Source organism: Coregonus clupeaformis, chromosome 23 (genome assembly GCF_020615455.1).
Source record: "Coregonus clupeaformis isolate EN_2021a chromosome 23, ASM2061545v1, whole genome shotgun sequence".
Classification (NCBI taxonomy): domain Eukaryota; kingdom Metazoa; phylum Chordata; class Actinopteri; order Salmoniformes; family Salmonidae; genus Coregonus; species Coregonus clupeaformis.
In genome coordinates this window covers 40,011,698-40,032,457 of record NC_059214.1, presented here as the reverse complement: position 1 = coordinate 40,032,457, position 20,760 = coordinate 40,011,698, and the positions used below count along the sequence as shown (strand labels likewise).

The 20,760-nt window shown below is 43.1% G+C and overlaps 1 protein-coding gene across 10 annotated transcripts in view; it reads left to right on the top strand.

The window, feature by feature from the left end:
* Positions 1 to 20,462, top strand: part of LOC121536964 (mitogen-activated protein kinase kinase kinase kinase 4) — an 80,112-nt gene extending 59,650 nt beyond the window's left edge. For 6 of the 10 annotated variants that reach the window (XM_041844640.2, XM_041844638.2, XM_041844642.2 and 3 more), the window contains 10 exons: positions 220 to 519; positions 1,756 to 1,870; positions 2,436 to 2,603; positions 2,773 to 2,916; positions 5,458 to 5,592; positions 7,321 to 7,421; positions 7,589 to 7,738; positions 7,942 to 8,101; positions 8,235 to 8,374; positions 17,291 to 20,462. In XM_041844640.2, the coding sequence (XP_041700574.1) occupies positions 220 to 519; positions 1,756 to 1,870; positions 2,436 to 2,603; positions 2,773 to 2,916; positions 5,458 to 5,592; positions 7,321 to 7,421; positions 7,589 to 7,738; positions 7,942 to 8,101; positions 8,235 to 8,374; positions 17,291 to 17,374 (1,497 nt within the window). In that variant the 3' untranslated portion in view covers positions 17,375 to 20,462. The remainder of the gene's footprint in view (positions 1 to 219; positions 520 to 1,755; positions 1,871 to 2,435; positions 2,604 to 2,772; positions 2,917 to 5,457; positions 5,593 to 7,320; positions 7,422 to 7,588; positions 7,739 to 7,941; positions 8,102 to 8,234; positions 8,375 to 17,290) is intronic. The other 4 variants (XM_041844644.2, XM_041844646.2, XM_041844645.2 and 1 more) reach the window with 1 other exon arrangement.
* Positions 20,463 to 20,760: the final 298 nt, after the last annotated feature.

The window sequence follows — 20,760 nt, the reverse complement described above, 5'->3', positions numbered from 1 at the left end:
TAAAATTAGGGTAAAATTACACTTTTGATCTCTGTTATTGACAATTCTCTTTTACTTAATCCCCAAATAAATGTGTCTGAAGTCTCATACATTAGTAGACTGTAGCTTCAGTAACTACTTCAGTAGACTAGTCTTCCCTTAACACAAGTAGCCAATAGAATCGCTCCACCTCAGGGAAAGAAACCTAGACCCAAAGTGTGCCCCTCTTCTTACTTCCAGAGAGCAGGTGACAGCAAAATGCGACCTTTTCCCAGCCCTGGTCAAGGCCCTGTCCTTGGCTTAGTCCCCAGTCCCGGGCTGATTCACCCTGCCCTCCAGGGCCACCCCGGTCTCCAAGGCCACCAGGAGAGAAATGGCTTTGCAGGCCGCATTCACCTCCTGCCTGACCTGATCCAGCAGAGCCACCACTCCCCCTCCTCCTCCTCCGCCTCCTCCTCCCCCTCCTCCTCCAGCCTGGCCAGCCCCACCATGTCAATGTCCCCCCAGAGCCCCCTGGACAAGCTCAGCATGCTCCTGGAGGTATGTCCCTCTCAGCCTCCCTCTGACCCCTGGTCCCTGGTCCTCCCTCAGGCCTGGGTCTGTTAGGACTGGTTGCATCTGGTGGTGCTCTCTCTTTCTCTCTCTCTGGCCATCTGGTGGTGCTCTCTCTTTCTCTCTCTCTGGCTATCTGGTGGTGCTCTTTCTCTCTCTCTCTCTGGCCATCTGGTGGTGCTCTGTCTCTCTCTCTCTGGCCATCTGGTGGTGCTCTCTCTCTCTCTGGCCATCTAGTGGTGCTCTTTATCTCTCACTCTCTCTGGCCACCTGGTGGTGCTCTCTCTCTCTCTCTCTCTCTCTCTGGCCATCTAGTGGTGCTCTTTCTCTCTCTCTCGCTCTCTCTCTCTCTCTGGCCATCTGGTGGTGCTCTCTCTCTCTCTCTGGCTATCTGGTGGTTCTCTCTCTCTCTCTCTCTCTCTCTCTCTCTCTCTGGCCATCTGGTGGTGCGCTCTCGCTCTCTCTCTCTCTCTCTCTCTCTCTCTCTCTCTCTCTCTCTCTCTCTCTCTAGCCACCTAGTGGTGCTCTCTCTCTTTTCCTTTTTTTCTGAGTGCGATAACTACTCTAGTTTACGCCAAGCTCTGTAGGTGTGGTTGATGGATAATTTTTTGTTGCTCCCCTCTGAAAAAAATATTATTTTGACCAAGTTTCTAGTATTTTACATAATTCCTTATTTTTTAGACTTGTTGTTTTTACTAGGTTGTGCTGGCTTACATCTCCTCTGAGGCACATTATGATTATTATTTGTGGCTTTTAGTCACAGATCATTAAAGAGATCTTCCAGAAACCCTCTTAAGACTAGGCTACAACAAAGCATATTTCAGGAATAAACATAGACAATTATTTTATCATGAAAAGCCATTCCTTGAGATGTTTTTGTTCCTCAACTTTTCTTTTTACCTGAACATTCCATCTGTTTTACCCACCACCATAGATACCTCCTTGTTTTTGCCTGTTTCTCTTTAGTTCACTGTGTGATTTTGTGAATTTTTTCCTGTACCTGATTTCTCTATGCTCCTTACATCTGCCCCAGTTTATTGGTTCTGTATTTCTGTTTTGTGGTATTTTGTGGAGCTATGGGAAATGGTGTTTAATGTTTCTACGTACACACACTGCTGCCATTGTAGTCTTGGTCTATTAGTTGGCTGGTAAGTCAATGACATAATAATAGAAAGACGTGATTCTATATGTCCTCATTGTTGTTCTATTCCCCTGTTCCTCTAGAGCCATTCTTCCAGCAACAGCATGCAGAAACACAAGTCCTCCTCCTCCTTCACTCCCTTTATTGATCCACGCCTCCTCCAGGTCTCTCCATCCGGTGCTGCTCTCAACAACCTGGGTAAGCCACTCCCACCAGCTCCCAGCCCTCTTATTGGACGACCAGTCCCCATCAGCAGTATTTGAGTGGTTCTCTCCAGTGTCAATAAACCTAGTGTAAGATTCTGAGGCAACACCAGAGAACACCCGTTTATTCCAAACAAATGTTATAGAAATGTATACTAAATATATAACATTTATAGAAATGTATACTAAATATATAACATTTATAGAAATGTACACTAAATATATATAACTGAATATATATGATAGTAATACATAATCCAGGCTCTGTCGTAGCCGGCCGCGACCGGGGGACCCATGGGGCGGCGCACAATTGGCCCAGCGTCGTCCAGGGTAGGGGAGGGAATGGCCGGCAGGGATGTAGCTCAGTTGGTAGAGCATGGCGTTTGCAACGCCAGGGTTGTGGGTTCGATTCCCACGGGGGGTATGAAAAAATTAAATAATAATGTATGATTTACACTAACTGTAAGTCGCTCTGGATAAGAGCGTCTGCTAAATGACTAAAATGTAAATGTAATAATCAGCTTGTATTTCCAACTGAATCCCTTCCTTGTCCTCTGCAGCTTTTGGGAACGACGCCAGGCTGGCAGAGGCACTGAGGGCGGACCCGTCACGTAAAGGCTCTGTGGTCAACGTAAACCCCGTCAACACACGGCCGCAGAGTGACACCCCAGAGATCCGCAAGTACAAGAAAAGGTTTAACTCTGAGATCCTGTGTGCTGCACTCTGGGGTGAGTGGTCACAATTATCTCTGCTATGTAGTTATCACAGTAATATCAGTCTTCACCACCAGGTGACAGCAATCTAAATGCAAAACTGTGTGTGTGTGTGTGTGTGTGTGTGTGTGTGTGTGTGTGTGTGTGTGTGTGTGTGTGTGTGTGTGTGTGTGTGTGTGTGTAGGCGTGAACCTCCTGGTGGGCACAGAGAGTGGTCTGATGCTGCTGGACCGTAGTGGTCAGGGGAAGGTCTACCCCCTCATCAGCCGACGCCGCTTCCAACAGATGGACGTCCTGGAGGGACTCAACGTCCTGGTCACTATATCAGGTACACACACACACAGTTACTATGCATAGGTGGGAAAACAGACATTCAAACACGCGCATACACACACACAGTTACTACACATACATGGGAAAACACAGACATGCACACAAACCCACGCGTAATGGGTTTAAGTGATCTCTCTGAGACCGTGCGTGCAAAGCAGACATAGTGTCTGACTTTAGGTTCCTGCTTCTCTTTCCTGTGCTGTGGTCACATCATTCACTGTAACAACCAACCAACGCTCGCAGGTCTGTGTCACCCAGTGATGTGTTGGATGTCACAACAGACATTCAGCCAGAGTAAATTGAGTAAATTGCCAGTGTAGGACGTCATACACAGAGTGTACAAAACCTTAAGAACCGCCCCCCCCCATGATGCTGGCCCATGTTCACGCCAATGCTTCCCACAGCTCTGTCAAATTGGCTGGATGTCCTTTGGATGGTGGACCATTTCTGATACACATGGGAAACTGTTGAGCGTGAAAAACCCAGCACCGTTGAAGTTTTTGATGCAAACCGGTGCACCTTTTGTCTTGCCCATTCACCCTCTGAATGGCACACATACACAATCCATGTCTCAATTATCTCAATGCTTAAATCATTCTTTAACCTGTCTCCTCTCCTTCATCTACACTGATTGAAATGGATTTAACAAGTGACATCAATAAGGTATCATGGCTTTCACCTGGATTCACCTGGTCAGTCTATGTCATGGAAAGAGCAGGTGTTCATAATGTTTGGTACACTCAGTGTATACATGTAATGCATGTCCACTGACAAACAAACAAAGGTTTCCATGATGGAAGCACAGAAACACACACAGATTGCAGTGATTGCAGTGTCATCTGTCATTTTGATGTCATATTGCAATGAAGGAAAGAAAGGGTCCATGCTCATGAGACGTTGAGACAATTTGACGTTGCTTCGTTTTTAGCGTAGATAGAAATACATACGGTTTATCCTTCAAGCCATTGTCATTGTACTGCATCATTCTCAGTAGATGAATATAAAAGTTGTGTGTGACGACTTGTTGGTCAGTTCACAGAAAATGTTATTTGTCTTTCAAATTGCCCACAACCTCGATGTACATTCACAAACACAGTTTTCCATTATGTTGCAACGTGTTGTCAAATATACAGTACAGGTTGTGCAACAATACAGACCCTGTCAGATCCTTTGTCCTAGTATCCATAATGTCAATCACAATTGAAACAAATAATTCAATACTTGGGGGAAAAACTCCAAAAACTCCATAATATACTACATGACCAGAAGTATGTGGATACCTGCTCGTCGAACATCTCATTCCAAAATCATGGGCATTAATATGGAGTTGGTCCCCCCTTTGCTGCTATAACAGCCTCCACTCTTCTGGGAAGGCTTTCCACTAGATGTTGGAACATTGCTGCGGGGACTTGCTTTCCATTCAGCCACAAGAGCATTAGTGAGGTCGGGCACTGATGTTCGGCGATTAGGTCTGGCTCGCAGTCGGCGTTCCAATTAATCCCAAAGGTGTAAGATGGGGTTGAGGTCAGGGCTCTGTGCAGGCCAGTCAAGTTCTTACACCAATCTCGACAAAACATTTCTGTATGGACCAAGCCTTGTGCACAGGGGCATCCGCCAAACCCAGATTTGTCCGTCGGACTGCCAGATGGTGAAGCGTGATTCATCACTCCAGAGAACACGTTTCCACTGCTCCAGAGTCCAATGGCGGCGAGCTTTACACCACTCCAGCCGACGCTTGGCATTGCGCATGGTGATCTTAGGCTTGTGTGCGGCTGCTCGGCCATGGAAACCCATTTCATGAAGCTCCCGACAAACATTTATTGTACTGATGTTGTATCCAGAGGCAGTTTGGAACTCGGTAGTGAGTGTTGCAACCAAGGGAAGAAGATTTGTATGCGCTTCAGCACTCGGCGGTCCCGTTCTGTGAGCTTTTGTGGCCTACCACTTCGCGGCTGAGTCGTTGTTGCTCCTAGATGTTTCCACTTCACAATAATAGCACTTACAGTTGACCGGGCAGCTCTAGCAGGGCAGAAATTTGACGAACTGACTTGTTGGAAAGGTGGCGTTCTATCACGGTGCCTTGTTGAAAGTCATTAAGCTCTTCAGTAAGGCCATTCTACTGCCAATGTTTGTCTATGGAGATTGCATGGCTGTGTGCTCGATTTTATACACCTGCCAGCAACGGGTGTGGCTGAAATAGCCGAATCCACTAATTTGAAGAGGTGTCCACATACTTTTGTGTATATATAGTGTACCTCCATTCAATGTAATACATTTGTACAATAAAGCAACCTCCCTCCACCCATTACATGGAAGTAGGATGAAGTTGCCCCTACACACTGATCTTGGGTCAGTTTGGCATTTCCCCTACTAATGGTTAAGTATAGGATTTGGGGAGCGGAAGCTGATCCTAGATCTGTACCTAGGGGAAACTTCACCCCTGTGCCATTACATTTGGAATATATACTGTATCGTAGGTCCATTGTAGGTACCCAGACCCTTGACTTCTCCCCTTGTCTGACCCTGTCCCGTGCAGGCAAGAAAAACAAGCTGCGTGTTTACTATCTGTCCTGGCTGAGGAACAAGATCCTGCATAACGACCCTGAGGTGGAGAAGAAACAGGGCTGGGTCACTGTGGGAGACCTCGAGGGCGCTGTGCACTACAAAGTTGGTGCGTTCCATCTTCAGCATGCGTCTGGCCAGTGGGGTTAAAAGGATGGGAAGTTAGAATGTGGGGAGAAATTCATTTTTTTAGGACAGTTTTTGCATAGAAATTAATGTTATGGTCAAATGTGTCTGCACAAACATGTTTAGTAACCACCGAAGACTGTGGATTTTTCATATATGGCCCTCCAAATGAACAAAACAATGTTTTCTCTCAGTTGGTCTTCACCCACTGTTAGAATCACTATCTTTAAGACAGCCAGAGTAGGGTGCATAATACTCTGGAACAGCATGTCATGTTATAACTGCAACATGTTGGAAGAGAAAAAGTCCAGAGTTTGGTAATGATATGTACATCAACTTCCTGGAAGAGACCAGAATGAAATGTTCTGTCAGTCAGGCCATCTATGTCCTGCCCATGAGTTTAAGTCATAGAATCATATACTTTTTTTGTGGGAAAGTACACAATTGCTTCCTAATACGAAATACCCTCGGTCTACCAAGCGAATGCCAAATATCCCAATTCTGTCATTTCTCTGAGTAAGATAATACGACTGTAATATTATGCCAGCTAAAAATATTTTGGTATAATTGAATTTCCTACTAATAATAACCCCCCACCCCCCCTTATTTTCTTAAAACTGCATTGTTGGTTAATAAGGATCTGACCCTTTTTTTCAATTTTCGCCTAAAATTACATACCCAAATCTAACTACCTGTAGCTCAGACCCAGAAGCAAGGATATGCATATTCTTGATACCATTTGAAAGGAAACACTTTGAAGTTTGTGGAAATGTGAAATTAATGTAGGAGAATATAACACATTAGATCTGGTAAAAGATAATACAAACAAAAAAACATGCGTTTTCTATTTATTTTTTTGTTCCGTCATCTTTGAAATGCAAGAGAAAGGCCACAATATAATATTGCAGTTTAGGTGCAATTTAGTTTTTGTATACAAAGTTTTTTGATTGATCCAGTGAAGCATTGCAATACTGGACTATTTTGTATCAAGTCTGCCCAAATGTGCCGAATTGGTCAATTGATACATTTTCAAGTACATAACTATAGAGAACATACAAAAATGTAAGTTTACACACTCCCAGGAATGTCATACATGATGGATCATTAGCTTATACACTAACTTTCACACATCTAGATGGCCGGGCGGGTTGGGTGTGGAGCCAGAGACATCAGGGGTTCAAACTGTAGAACCCAGTTCCATCATTTGAATATAGAAATGGATTTTATCAAACAAAACTATGCTACATTTTATCTCTGGGACCCTTAGGATGACAAATCAGAGCAAGATTACTGAATGTAAGTACATTATTTACCTTCAGAGGTGAATGTGTCAAACTAGTTGCCGTGATACATTTTTTGTTGTTGTGCACTCTCCTCAAACAATAGCATGGTATTTTTTCACTGTAATAGCTACTGTAAATTGGACAGTGCTGTTAGATTAACAATAATTTAAGCTTTCTGCCCATATAAGACGTGTCTATGTCCTGGAAAGTTTGCTGTTACTTACAACAGTCATGCTAATCACATTAGCGCACGTTAGCTCAACCGTCCCGTATACGAGACACCGATCCCGTAGATGTTAAGGGCTTGTACATGTGGCAAATAAAAATTTATTTGACTTTGATACTGTCATTAAAAGTCTGAATTGACCCTGTTAGTTGGTGCCTCTTATGACAACTTCCTCGTGTGTCCCCACTGTTTAATTTCCCAGTGAAATACGAGAGGATCAAGTTTTTGGTGCTGGCCCTGAAGAACTCGGTGGAGGTCTATGCATGGGCACCGAAGCCCTACCACAAGTTCATGGCCTTCAAGGTGAGCATTAAGGAAACCTAAGATGCTTATGGGAGCTATTCACTTCCATCTATTCAATCAGTTATGCAGCTATTGTGAATTGTTATGACAATCATACAATGACACACACACACACACACTACTGTACTGTATGTGAATAACCTTTGCCCCCTGGTTGACCCCTGCAGTCATTTGGTGACCTGGTGCACAAGCCCCTACTGGTTGACCTGACGGTGGAGGAGGGTCAGAGATTAAAGGTCATCTATGGCTCCAGTAACGGATTCCATGCCGTGGACGTGGACTCAGGGGCAGTCTACGACATCTACCTGCCCACACATGTAAAAAACACTTGTGTCTATGTAACCTCTCCTCCCTCATCCCCTTCTCTCCCTCCTCTATTTTTCCAAGGATAACTTAATTCAATAATTAACATGGTTCCCCCTCTCTCCCTCCCTCTCTCTCCCTCCCTCTCCCTCTCCCTCTCTCCCCCTCTCCCCCTCTCCCCCTCCCTCTCTCTCTCTCTCTCTCTCTCCCTCTGTAGATCCAGACCAGTATCCAGTCCCATGCCATCATCATCCTGCCCAACACAGATGGCATTGAGCTGCTGGTGTGTTACGAGGACGAGGGTGTCTATGTCAACACTTATGGACGCATCACCAAGGACGTGGTGCTGCAGTGGGGCGAGATGCCCACTTCTGTGGGTAGGTGGAAACACACACACACACACATACAAATACACATACACACTCACACACAATAGGTCCTTAAACATGTTAACTCGGTTGCTATACCACCGACTCACCCCCCTCTCCCCCTCTTTGTCTTTCTCTGTAGCTTATATCCGTTCTAACCAGATCATGGGCTGGGGGGAGAAGGCCATAGAGATCAGGTCTGTGGAAACCGGACACCTGGACGGGGTCTTCATGCACAAGAGAGCCCAGAGACTCAAGTTCCTGTGTGAGAGGAACGACAAGGTGAGACCCCTAGACACACATGCACGTACCAGTGTTTCCATTAGCCGGTAATAGCCGGCTTTTGTCCGATTAAAAAAAATAGAATATCAGATACATAAAATTGGTGCCGGCCAATTGTCCGGGAGAATAATAAATAAATCCCATTAGGAAATAATGCTTATTAGCCTATTAATTGATGGAAATACCAGTCGATGGAAATACATTTGACTGGTCATGCTTATCGGTTTATAGGTTAATTAAATTGGCGTGTGTGTACAATATATTTGTTATGTGTCTTATTTATCACACAAATACAGCATACAGATACAGAGCCTTTGAGTGTAAAATCTGTCAGACATGCAAGAGCTGCAGCTGCAGCATCTTGTGGTGTTTTCAAGACAACTGGGAACTCTGAATTATACAAGGTCAAATCATGACGTCAAGTGATCTTCAGGTCGGAAAGTCAGAGCTCTAGAAAGAGGCCCGAGTTGGAATTCCAAGTTGGATGACCGTTCAAAAAGATTTTTCCCAGTCGGAGGTCGTTTTTCTTCCCAGTTCCAGGTTGTCTTGAACGCACTGAAGTCGGAAGTCTGAGATTTCCGAGTTCCCAGGCTTCATCAGCAGCCCACACAACTTTGCAATGAGCTGGAGGCAGTATGCATTTTGAAAACATATACTTAATTGTTTGAAACCTGAACGTTTTAATACATATGAGGCATGTCTCACCTTGCTTCAAAGTAGCCTATTAGATCACCTCTTTCTAAATTTCTTTCTGAAACTGCTTGCATATGCAGTGCCTTTTAACAACAGTGTATTCCCAATAATTTCATTGTGGAACAAGCATTCATTTAATTTGCGCATAGCCTCCGCATTGCTTCGCTTATAATGTGAAGAAATAATAGTTTATCAACATTTTAAGCTAAACGTTCTGATATGTTGCATCAGACTCATTACTTTAAAAAATATATATATGTAGCCTAGGCCTACTGGTTGTATGAATCTGGGATCTATCGTCCCACAACTGTCCCAGAGTCTGTTTGGAATAGGCTATTTATTTCTCGACAAGCTGACCAATAGAATAGGTAGCCTAAACTTTTCTACTATAGTAGATTGACATAGGCTAGTGATTTTGCTGTTCGTTACTCATCTTGTTGGCTGTGGAAAAGTAAATGTGGACAGTTATTCTAACATGTTCAAAGTGCACATCAGAATTTGGTAAGAAGGAACGCACATCGTTGCATCCTCGACATGCATGTTCTGTTAATATGAATTACCATATTCTAAATGTGATTTCTGTCATTCTAAGCCCCGTGGGTGGACGCCCTAATCAGGTTACACACCCAATGCGTATGGGTCCGGTAAATTTCTCAAATGTCCGGTAAATTTCTCAAATGTCCGGTAAATTAAAATGTTGCCTGTCAAATGTCCGGCGACACATTATCCTAACGGAAACCCTGGCACGTACACACACACACTCGGAGGTATTCTACCCAGGTTGAGGGCTGTTTACACTAATAACTCTGTCCCTCTCAGAGCTCTGTCTCCTGTTAGTTTGTCACAAAGCGCTGACTCATCCTGTGTCCCAGGCAGGCTCAGGACCCCATTCATTGAGTCTATCAATCTATCAATCATTCCATTAAAACACAGGGTATTTTTAGACAGACAGCAATTAGGCTAAAGTGGCCATCAAAGCTAGTTTCTGACCCTTAACTCTCCTTCGTTGACTAGTAGGGTAGGCAGAGTAATGCACAGCTATACACCAACTATACCCTCTGCTTCATTAAGAATGGCAAAATAAGGTTTTTGTTGCCTTTTTGAATTTGATGTTCGGGATTCTTTTTGCCTCTGTTGGATTTACAGTGGGGGAAAAAAGTATTTAGTCAGCCACCAATTGTGCAAGTTCTCCCACTTAAAAAGATGAGAGAGGCCTGTAATTTTCATCATAGGTACACGTCAACTATGACAGAAAAAATGAGGAAAAAAAATCCAGAAAATCACATTGTAGGATTTTTTATGAATTTATTTGCAAATTATGGTGGAAAATAAGTATTTGGTCAATAACAAAAGTTTCTCAATACTTTGTTATATACCCTTTGTTGGCAATGACACAGGTCAAACGTTTTCTGTAAGTCTTCACAAGGTTTTCACACACTGTTGCTGGTATTTTGGCCCATTCCTCCATGCAGATCTCCTCTAGAGCAGTGATGTTTTGGGGCTGTCGCTGGGCAACACGGACTTTCAACTCCCTCCAAAGATTTTCTATGGGGTTGAGATCTGGAGACTGGCTAGGCCACTCCAGGACCTTGAAATGCTTCTTACGAAGCCACTCCTTCATTGCCCGGGCGGTGTGTTTGGGATCATTGTCATGCTGAAAGACCCAGCCACGTTTCATCTTCAATGCCCATGCTGATGGAAGGAGGTTTTCACTCAAAATCTCACGATACATGGCCCCATTCATTCTGTTCTTTACACGGATCAGTCGTCCTGGTCCCTTTGCAGAAAAACAGCCCCAAAGCATGATGTTTACACCCCCATGCTTCACAGTAGGTATGGTGTTCTTTGGATGCAACTCAGCATTCTTTGTCCTCCAAACATGACGAGTTGAGTTTTTACCAAAAAGTTATATTTTGGTTTCATCTGACCATATGACATTCTCCCAATCCTCTTCTGGATCATCCAAATGCACTCTAGCAAACTTCAGACGGGCCTGGACATGTACTGGCTTAAGCAGGGGGACACGTCTGGCACTGCAGGATTTGAGTCCCTGGCGGCGTAGTGTGTTACTGATGGTAGGCTTTGTTACTTTGGTCCCAGCTCTCTGCAGGTCATTCACTAGGTCCCCCCGTGTGGTTCTGGGATTTTTGCTCACCGTTCTTGTGATCTTTTTGACCCCACGGGGTGAGATCTTGCGTGGAGCCCCAGATCGAGGGGAGATTATCAGTGGTCTTGTATGTCTTCCATTTCCTAATAATTGCTCCCACAGTTGATTTCTTCAAACCAAGCTGCTTACCTATTGCAGATTCAGTCTTCCCAGCCTGGTGCAGGTCTACAATTTTGTTTCTGGTGTCCTTTGACAGCTCTTTGGTCTTGGCCATAGTGGAGTTTGGAGTGTGACTGTTTGAGGTTGTGGACAGGTGTCTTTTATACTGATAACAAGTTCAAACAGGTGCCATTAATACAGGTAACGAGTGGAGGACAGAGGAGCCTCTTAAAGAAGAAGTTACAGGTCTGTGAGAGCCAGAAATCTTGCTTGTTTGTAGGTGACCAAATACTTATTTTCCACCATAATTTGCAAATAAATTCATTAAAAATCCTACAATGTGATTTTCTGGATTTTTTTCTTCTCATTTTGTCTGTCATAGTTGACGTGTACCTATGATGAAAATTACAGGCCTCTCTCATCTTTTTAAGTGGGAGAACTTACACAATTGGTGGCTGACTAAATACTTTTTTCCCCCACTGTATGTTATACACACCAATTAAGTGCTGAACTACCTATTATGTTAGATGAGTGGAACCGACCACAAAGCAGAAGCAGCTAAACTCTGGTGGAGAGAGCTAGTCTGGCCGTAGTTTCCCCATTTCCTGTAGAGTCTCACTGATGGGAAAGATGTACAGACATTATGTGAGGTTGAGAGAGGCTACTGCTGCTGCTGCTACTCTATGTTCATTATCTATGTATAGTCACTTTAACTCTATCTACATGTACATATTACCTTAATTACGTCGACTAACCTGTGCCCCCACACATTGACTCTGTACCGGTACCCCCTGTATATAGCCTTGCTACTGTTATTTTACTGCTGCTCTTTAATTAGTTAGTATTTGTATTTTTTACTTATCTATTTTTTACTTAACACTTATTTTTCTTAAATGCATTGTTAGTTAAGGGCTTGTAAGTAAGCATTTCACTGTAAGGTCCACACGTGTTGTATTCAGAGCATGTGACAAATAACATTTGATTTGATTTGATTACGTACTTTTGAAAAAAACTCCAAGGCACGCATTGGTTAGTTGAAAAGTCCCAATATAATTTTCAGTGTCTATATCTGGGAATATAGTGTTTCTGGGAATCACCATATACTACATTGAACAAAAATATAAACGCAACATGTAAAGTGTTGGTCCCATGTTTCATGAGCTGAAATAAAAGATCTCAGAAATGTTCCATACGCACGAAAAGCGTATTTTTCTCAAATTTTGTGCACAAATTAGTTTACATCCCTGTTAGTGAGCATTTCTCCTTTGCCAAGATAATCCATCAACCTGACAGGTGTGGCATATCAAGAAGCTGATTAAACAGCATGATCATTACACAAGTGCATCTTGTGCTGGGGACAATAAAAGGCCACTCTAAAATGTGCAGTTTTGTCACACAACATAATGTTTTGTGTTGTGTAAGGGAGTGTGCAATTGGCATGCTGACTACAGGAATGTCCACCAGAGCTGTGGACAGAGAATTGAATGTTCATTTCTCTACCATAAACCGCCTGAAACTTAGTTTTAGAGAATTTGGCAGTACGTCCAACTGGTCTCCCAACCGCAGACCATGTGTATGGCGTCTTGTGGGTGAGCGGTTTGCTGATGTCAACATTGTGAACAGAGTGCCCCATGGTGGCGGTGGGGTTATGGTATGGGCAGCTATAAGCAGGGACAGTGGGGAGAACAAGTATTTGATACACTGCCGATTTTGCAGGTTTACCTACTTACAAAGCATGTAGAGGTCTGTAATTTTTATCATAGGTACACTTCAACTGTGAGAGACGGAATCTAAAGCAAAAATCCAGAAAATCACATTGTATGATTTTTAAGTAATTAATTTGCATTTTATTGCATGACATAAGTATTTGATACATCAGAAAAGCAGAACTTAATATTTGGTACAGAAACCTTTGTTTGCAATTACAGAGATCATACGTTTCCTGTAGGTCTGGACCAGGTTTGCACACACTGCAGCAGGGATTTTGGCCCACTCCTCCATACAGACCTTCTCCAGATCCTTCAGGTTTCGGGGCTGTCGCTGGGCAATGCGGACTTTCAGCTCCCTCCAAAGATGTTCTATTGGGTTCAGGTCTGGAGACTGGCTAGGCCACTCCAGGACCTTGAGATGCTTCTTACGGAGCCACTCCTTAGTTGCCCTGGCTGTGTGTTTCGGGTCGTTGTCATGCTGGAAGACCCAGCCACGACCCATCTTCAATGCTCTTACTGAGGGAATGAGGTTGTTGGCCAAGATCTCGCGATACATGGCCCCATACATCCTCCCCTCAATACGGTGCAGTCGTCCTGTCCCCTTTGCAGAAAAGAAAAATCTGTCTGTGCCCTTAAGCACGGCACCTAACCCTAATTGCTCATGTAAGTCGCTCTGGATAAGAGCGTCTGCTAAATGACAAAAAATGTAAAATGTAAAAAGCATCCCCAAAGAATGATGTTTCCACCTCCATGCTACACGGTTGGGATGGTGTTCTTGGGGTTGTACTCATCCTTCTTCTTCCTCCTAACACGGCGAGTGGAGTTAATACCAAAAAGCTCTATTTTTGTCTCATCAGACCACATGACCTTCTCCCATTCCTCCTCTGGATCATCCAGATGGTCATTGGCAAACTTCAGACGGGCCTGGACATGCGCTGGCTTGAGCAGGGAGGCCTTGCGTGCACTGCAGGATTTTAATCCATGACGGCGTAGTGTGTTACTAATGGTTTTCTTTGAGACTGTGGTCCCAGCTCTATTCAGGTCATTGACCAGGTCCTGCCGTGTAGTTCTGGGCTGATCCCTCACCTTCCTCATGATCATTGATGCCCCACGAGGTGAGATCTTGCATGGAGCCCCAGACCGAGGGTGATTGACCGTCATCTTGAACTTCTTCCATTTTCTAATAATTGCGCCAACAGTTGTTGCCCTCTCACCAAGCTGCTTGCCTATTGTCCTGTAGGCCATCCCAGCCTTGTGCAGGTCTACAATTTTATCCCTGATGTCCTTACACAGCTCTCTGGTCTTGGCCATTGTGGAGAGGTTGGAGTCTGTTTGAGTGTGTGGACAGGTGTCTTTTATACAGGTAACGAGTTCAAACAGGTGCAGTTAATATAGGTAATGAGTGGAGAACAGGAGGGCTTCTGAAAGAAAAACTAACAGGTCTGTGAGAGCCGGAATTCTTACTGGTTGGTAGGTGATCAAATACTTATGTCATGCAATAAAATGCAAATTAATTACTTAAAAATCATACAATGTGATTTTCTGGATTTTTGTTTTAGATTCCGTCTCTCACAGTTGAAGTGTACCTATGATAAAAATTACAGACCTCTACATGCTTTGTAAGTAGAAAAACCTGCAAAATCGGCAGTGTATCAAATACTTGTTCTCCCCACTGTATCTGTAACCAACAGATGCATATCTGTATTCCCAGTCATGTGAAATCATAGATTAGGGCCTAATGAATTTATTTCAATTTATTTATTTCAATACACATGCAATGTTTAATTTTCCAGATGTTCCCATAACATTAATCCAGCGTTGTGGGGACATTAGTGATGTACGGTCCGTTTCCTGCAGGTTTGGATGTCAGTCAGGCCTGGGTGTTTTTCTCCAGTGTTTCTGATATGCTACTCTAATTTATGTCTTCTCTATGTATGACAGGAAGTCCTGTATTTTCCTGAAGGTTTTTTTTCTTTGAATAAGCTAAAGTAATTTAAAGATTTTCTGTAGTATTTTCTCACTACATCCTTCTCCCTGTCTGACTGAATTCTTGAAGAGGAGAGTGAGAAAAAGCCCCCATCTTCTGGGAAGGCTTTTCAAATCAAATCAAATTGTATTTGTCACATGCGCCGAATAGTGTAGACCTTAAAAGGTGTAGAAAGGTGTAGACCTTACCGTGAAATGCTTACTTACAAGCCCTTAACCATAAATGCAGTTCAAGAAATAGAGTTAAGAAAATATTTATTAAATAAAGTAAAAAATAAAAAGTAACACAATAAAATAACATAACAATAGATTGGGGGTAGAAGCTGTTAAGGAACCTTTTGGACCTAGACTTGGCGCTCCTGTACCGCTTGCCGTTTGGTAACAGAGAGAACAGTCTATGACTTGGGTGACTGGAGTCGTTGACAATTTTTTGGGCCTTCCTCTGACACCGCCTAGGATATACACTGCCGGTCAAAAGTTTTAGAACACCTACTCATTCAAGGGTTTTTCTTTTCTTTTTACTATTTGCTACATTGTAGAATAATTTTGAAAACATCAAAACGATTAAATAACAAATATGGAATCATGTAGTACCCAAAAAAGTGTTAAACAAATCAAAATATATTTTATTTCAAATAGCCACCCTTTGCCTTGATGACAGCTTTGCACACTCTTGGCATTCTCTCAACCAGCTTCACCTGGAATGCTTTTCCAACAGTCTTGAAGGAGTTCCCACATATGCTGAGCACTTGTTGGCTGCTTCTCCTTCACTCTGCGGTCCGACTCATCCCAAACCATCTCAATTTGCTCATATTTCTTGGCTTAAGCAAGTCTCTTCTTATTATTGGTGTCCTTTAGTAGTGGTTTCTTTGCAGCAATTCGACCATGAAGGCCTGATTCACAGTCCCCTCTGAACAGTTGATGTTGAAATGTGTCTGTTACTTGAACTCTGTGAAGCATTTATTTGGCCTGCAATTTCTGAGGCTGGTAACTCTAATGAACTTTTCCTTTGCAGCAGAGGTAACTCTGGGTCTTTCATTCCTGTGGCGGTCCTCATGAGAGCCAGTTTCATCATAGCGCTTGATGGTTTTTGCGACTGCACTTGAAGAAACTTTCAAAGTTCTTGAAATGTTCCGTATTGACTGACCTTCATGTGTTAAAGTAATGATGGACTGTCGTTTCCCTTTGCTTATTTGAGCTGTTCTTGCCATAATATGGACTTGGTGTTTTACCAAATACGACTATTTTCAGTATACCCCCCCCCCCCCCACCTGGTCACAACACAACTGATTGTCTCAAATGCATTAAAAAGGAAAGAAATTCCACAAATGTAACTTTGAAGAAGGCGCACCTGTTAATTGAAATGCATTCCAGGTAACTACCTCATGACGCATGGTGATCTTCGGCTTGTGGCGGCTGCTCGGCCATGGAAACCCATTTCATGAAGCTCCCGACGAACAGTTATTGTGCTGACTTTGCTTCCAGAGGCAGTTTGGAACTCGGTAGTGAGTGTTGCAACTGAGGACAGACAATTTTTATGTCCTACGCGCTTCAGCACTCGGCGATCCCGTTCTGTGAGCTTGTGTGGCCTGCCACTTCGCGGCTGAGCCGTTGTTGCTCCTAGACGTTTCCACTTCACAATAACAGCACATACAGTTGAACGGGGCAGCTCTAGCAGGGCAGAAATTTGACGAACTGACTTGTTGGAAAGGTGCCGTTTTATGACGGTGCCACGTTGAACGTCACTGAGCTCTTCAGTAAGGCCATTCTACTGTCAATGTTTGTCTATGGAGATTGCGTGGCAGTGTGCTCAATTTTATACACCTGTCAGCAATGGGTGTGGTTGAAATAGCTGAATCCACTCATTTGAAGGGGTGTCCACATACTTTTGTATTATAGTGTATATACTTCTGGGAAGTTGTTAGACAATCCAGAGACCACTGAACTTCTCTCTTGGGTTTGACTTCTTGATGTTTGATATAGCTAGGGCTTTACCATACATTGTTTGGGTTGTATTACTGACTGCTTATACAGGAATTCTCTGCGTGGTTGTCACTATTGTTCCCTTATGATTCATGACAACACACTTGATTTCCTTTTTACAATGGATCAGTGATTTGTAAATGACTCAATCAGAAAAACATGATGGTCGTATGCATCTCTGTGTAAGAAGTTCACCCCTACCTTTATGATGTCTCACCGATGATGTGTCACTGATTAGTTTCGTTATTTATTGACGTGTGTGTGTGTTCCCATCCACAGGTGTTCTTTGCCTCGGTGCGGTCCGGAGGAGCCAGCCAGGTGTACTTTATGACCCTGGGGCGTACCTCTCTGCTCAGCTGGTAGAGAGAGACCATGCCCCCTCTACACTGGAAACCAACCAACCGCGTTTTACCTGACGTTCAGTGATGCCAACGGACAAAAGCCAACCACCTCCGACTTAGCTATGACCTTTGACCCGGAGCATCATGTTATATTGAGGATACACACAACATCCAGATGCCGTCGCCCCAGCCATGAATACTAGATATGAGAATTGTTAAAAATGAAGTTAATTGATTCTTTTATTTTTTAAGGGGGGGAACGGTTTGCCCCACTTTGGTGCTCAACTGATTGTGGACACGTCTGTGCGGGGTCGTTGCCCTGAACACGTGTGACCTCTGTGTGTGTCGTTCCTAGTTACTGACTGTGCTATGGGCTTGAAGTCTACTAACTACTCTCTGCATCTTCTGCTCGTATTCCAGGAGCCCCCCTCCAACCCACCCTTTTCCTTAGCGAGGGAGGAGCAGGGGTGGAGCATACAGTGTTAATGCTACAGTAGTGTATGTAAATGTCTTTCTGTTAATTCCAATGATTGCTGACTGCGGGGGGGTGTTGAAGCTGTCAGTCATGGAGGAGGCTGGAATAAAGAAGCTGCGCAAAGGAGCCAATTTGTTCTAGGCTCAGTGCTGGCATGATGACAGCAGGTGGAAGGGGCCAAGGCGTTTTACAGTAAATCTGGTAGTACCTGAGAGGACTCAGCTGGACTGTGTGTTAATAGAGTTAGGACAGCTACAGTATTTTAATGGTGGGGTCAAAGAAAATGATTTTATTCAGATGGACTTCAGACTAGTATTTTTAAAAATTATTATTATGATTCCCTAAAAAAGTGAAACTATGTGGAGTTAATATTTATTTTACCTTATTTTCAAAAATCACATTTGCACAGTCTCCAGTTTGCTTGCTTTTATTCCAACCCACAACACATTGAAATGCTTTAGGAGTTAGAGAGAGTGGGTGGGTTAGATAAAGGAAACAGTATCTATGTATAATAAAAGTTTAATTTAATTCCATCCATAGTTTTTCAGTGGTCATGGTAGTGGATCCCTCAGTGATCCGGCTTGGACCATCAGAGGGTCCAGGATGGAGGACATGGTCCTGATGTGAATAGACAGATATAATAAAAGAGAGTGGAGGAGAAGGGTGAGGTGATAGTACAGTGTGTGTGTCTGTGTGTGTGTGTGGTTGTAAAGGGGCCAATAGGCGAGAGAGGAGGGGTGTTGATGAAAGTTTTTGTAGCAGGAAGGTTACACATGGTCAGCAAAACTCAATGGACTGTGGTGAAAAAACAGTGGTGTTTTGATATTTCAGCTTTTTGTTTTTCATTTTTATATTTTCATGAATGCAATGCTCTAAGTGTCAAGAATGTAGAAAGAAATATACTGTGTGGTGGTCAAAGGCATGAGACTTTTATTTTTGTTCCTTGTCACAAGTGATTGATTTCGATGTTCAATTTCAAAGTAACACAAGTGAATACTAAACGATGGAGCCTCTATTAAAGATGTTGATTTTCCTTTCACAAACTCAATGTTTTAAAGTGCATCAGAGCTGGAGAGAGAGCAGGTCTGAGTTGAGACGTTGCTAGGCTATAGTAGTTTTTTGTGGGGCCAGTATGCTCACAGTAGCCTAATCAACCTTATTCACCAACAGGGCTTAGTCCTCAGTGTAACTGTAAACAACATGACCAAGCTCAGCTAAGTCGTCTTGAGCGCGGTACGTTTGTCCATCTTGTGCAATGTCAGCTTATCAATCAATGGAAGGCAATACAATACAAAACAACTTGTTTCAAATCAGAGGAGAGCAGTCTGGTCACCAGGAGCCAGAGCACAGGTGATCTCTGACCGCTGTGATTCTACAGCTCTCGTCTGAAGGTGTTCAAGACGGAAACCCACTTTGGGCAGAATAATGTTTTCACTGTTAAAGGGTATAGTCTGTACAGATATGTGAAGAAGACGATTCAATAAACTGCAATATCCCCTGCCACGGCTCTCCTACAACAGTGTATCTGATCTTCCTTGACCATAGTGACAAACAACAACAACAACATCAACAACAGGCTATTATCTTGAGGAGGATTGTGTTTTAATGGTGATGATGGATCAAAGCTATTTCACCCAAGGGGACAGACTCTGTACCCTGACTGTGTGTCTGACCACAGTGGGTCAATTAATCTCTGAGTTGGGTCTTTCTCCTACTAACAGTCATGTCATTCTGTGTGTAGAGCTGTGGGAAAGGCACTGCAAATTACATGTCACAGAATTGTTTCACGAGCCAACTTTTCTTGTATATGGAAAAAGAAAGCAGTTTGAAAAGCGAACCCCAATGATGTATGTGTGTGTTTAATAGCCTCCCAGTGCTGACCCACTATGTCTTTCTGGTTGCATCAAGGCCTTCATGAGTGGCATAAATTACTTTATTAAGATTATGGTTATTGATATTCTTATTAATGGAAAAAATTACAATTTCTTTGCAATCTGAAAAGCAGTCGCTTGCTGATTTAACGTTTTAAAAAAGTGCCAAGATGGCAACATTAAACGTGTCAAAAAAAATACAAAACCACTTTGTTGATCTCACTTGAAGCATTGTGTATTCTTAAGTTTTAAACTTGGTTAAGAAGCTTAATAATGGTTTCTGTTGTTTCTGTAAGTTTATGTACTCTGCAGTGGTTGAATATTATAATGCTCACATTAGGTCGGGAAAATGGCTATGTTTACAGAGGCAATGTTTTGTTACACTAATGTGCATCATGTAATTTATGTTTCTTTCTGAAAAACATCTGTTTAGCTTTCTTCTTCTTTTTGTATTGAATGTTATTTTTGTCAATAATCCTAAATGATGCCATTTTTTTCTCTCTCAAATAACCAACTCACAACACAATAAAGAATACTCATGCAATGTTTAATTTTCCAGATGTTCCCATAACATTAATCCAGCGTTGTGGGGACATTAGTGATGTACGGTCCGTTTCCTGCAGGCTTGGATGTCAGTCAGGCCTGGGTGTTTTTCTCCAGTGTTTCTGATATGCTACTCTAATTTATGTCCTCTCTATGTATGACAGGAAGTCCTGTATTTTCCTGAAGGGTTTTTTTCTTTGAATAAACTAAAGTAATTTAAAGATTTTCTGTAGTATTTTCTATACATCCTTTTCCCTGTCTGCCTGTTGGTCCCCCCTTTTGCTGATATAACAGCCTCCACTCTTCTGGGAAGGCTTTACACTAGATGTTGGAACATTGCTGCGGGGACTTGCATCCATTCAGCCACAAGAGCATTAGTGAGGTCAGGCACTGATGAAGAGCGATTGGGCCTGGCTCGCAGTCTCCGTTACAATTCATCCCAAAGGTGTTTGATGGGGTTGAGGTCCGGGCCAGTCAAGTTCTTCCACACCGATCTCAACAAACCATTTCTGTATGGAC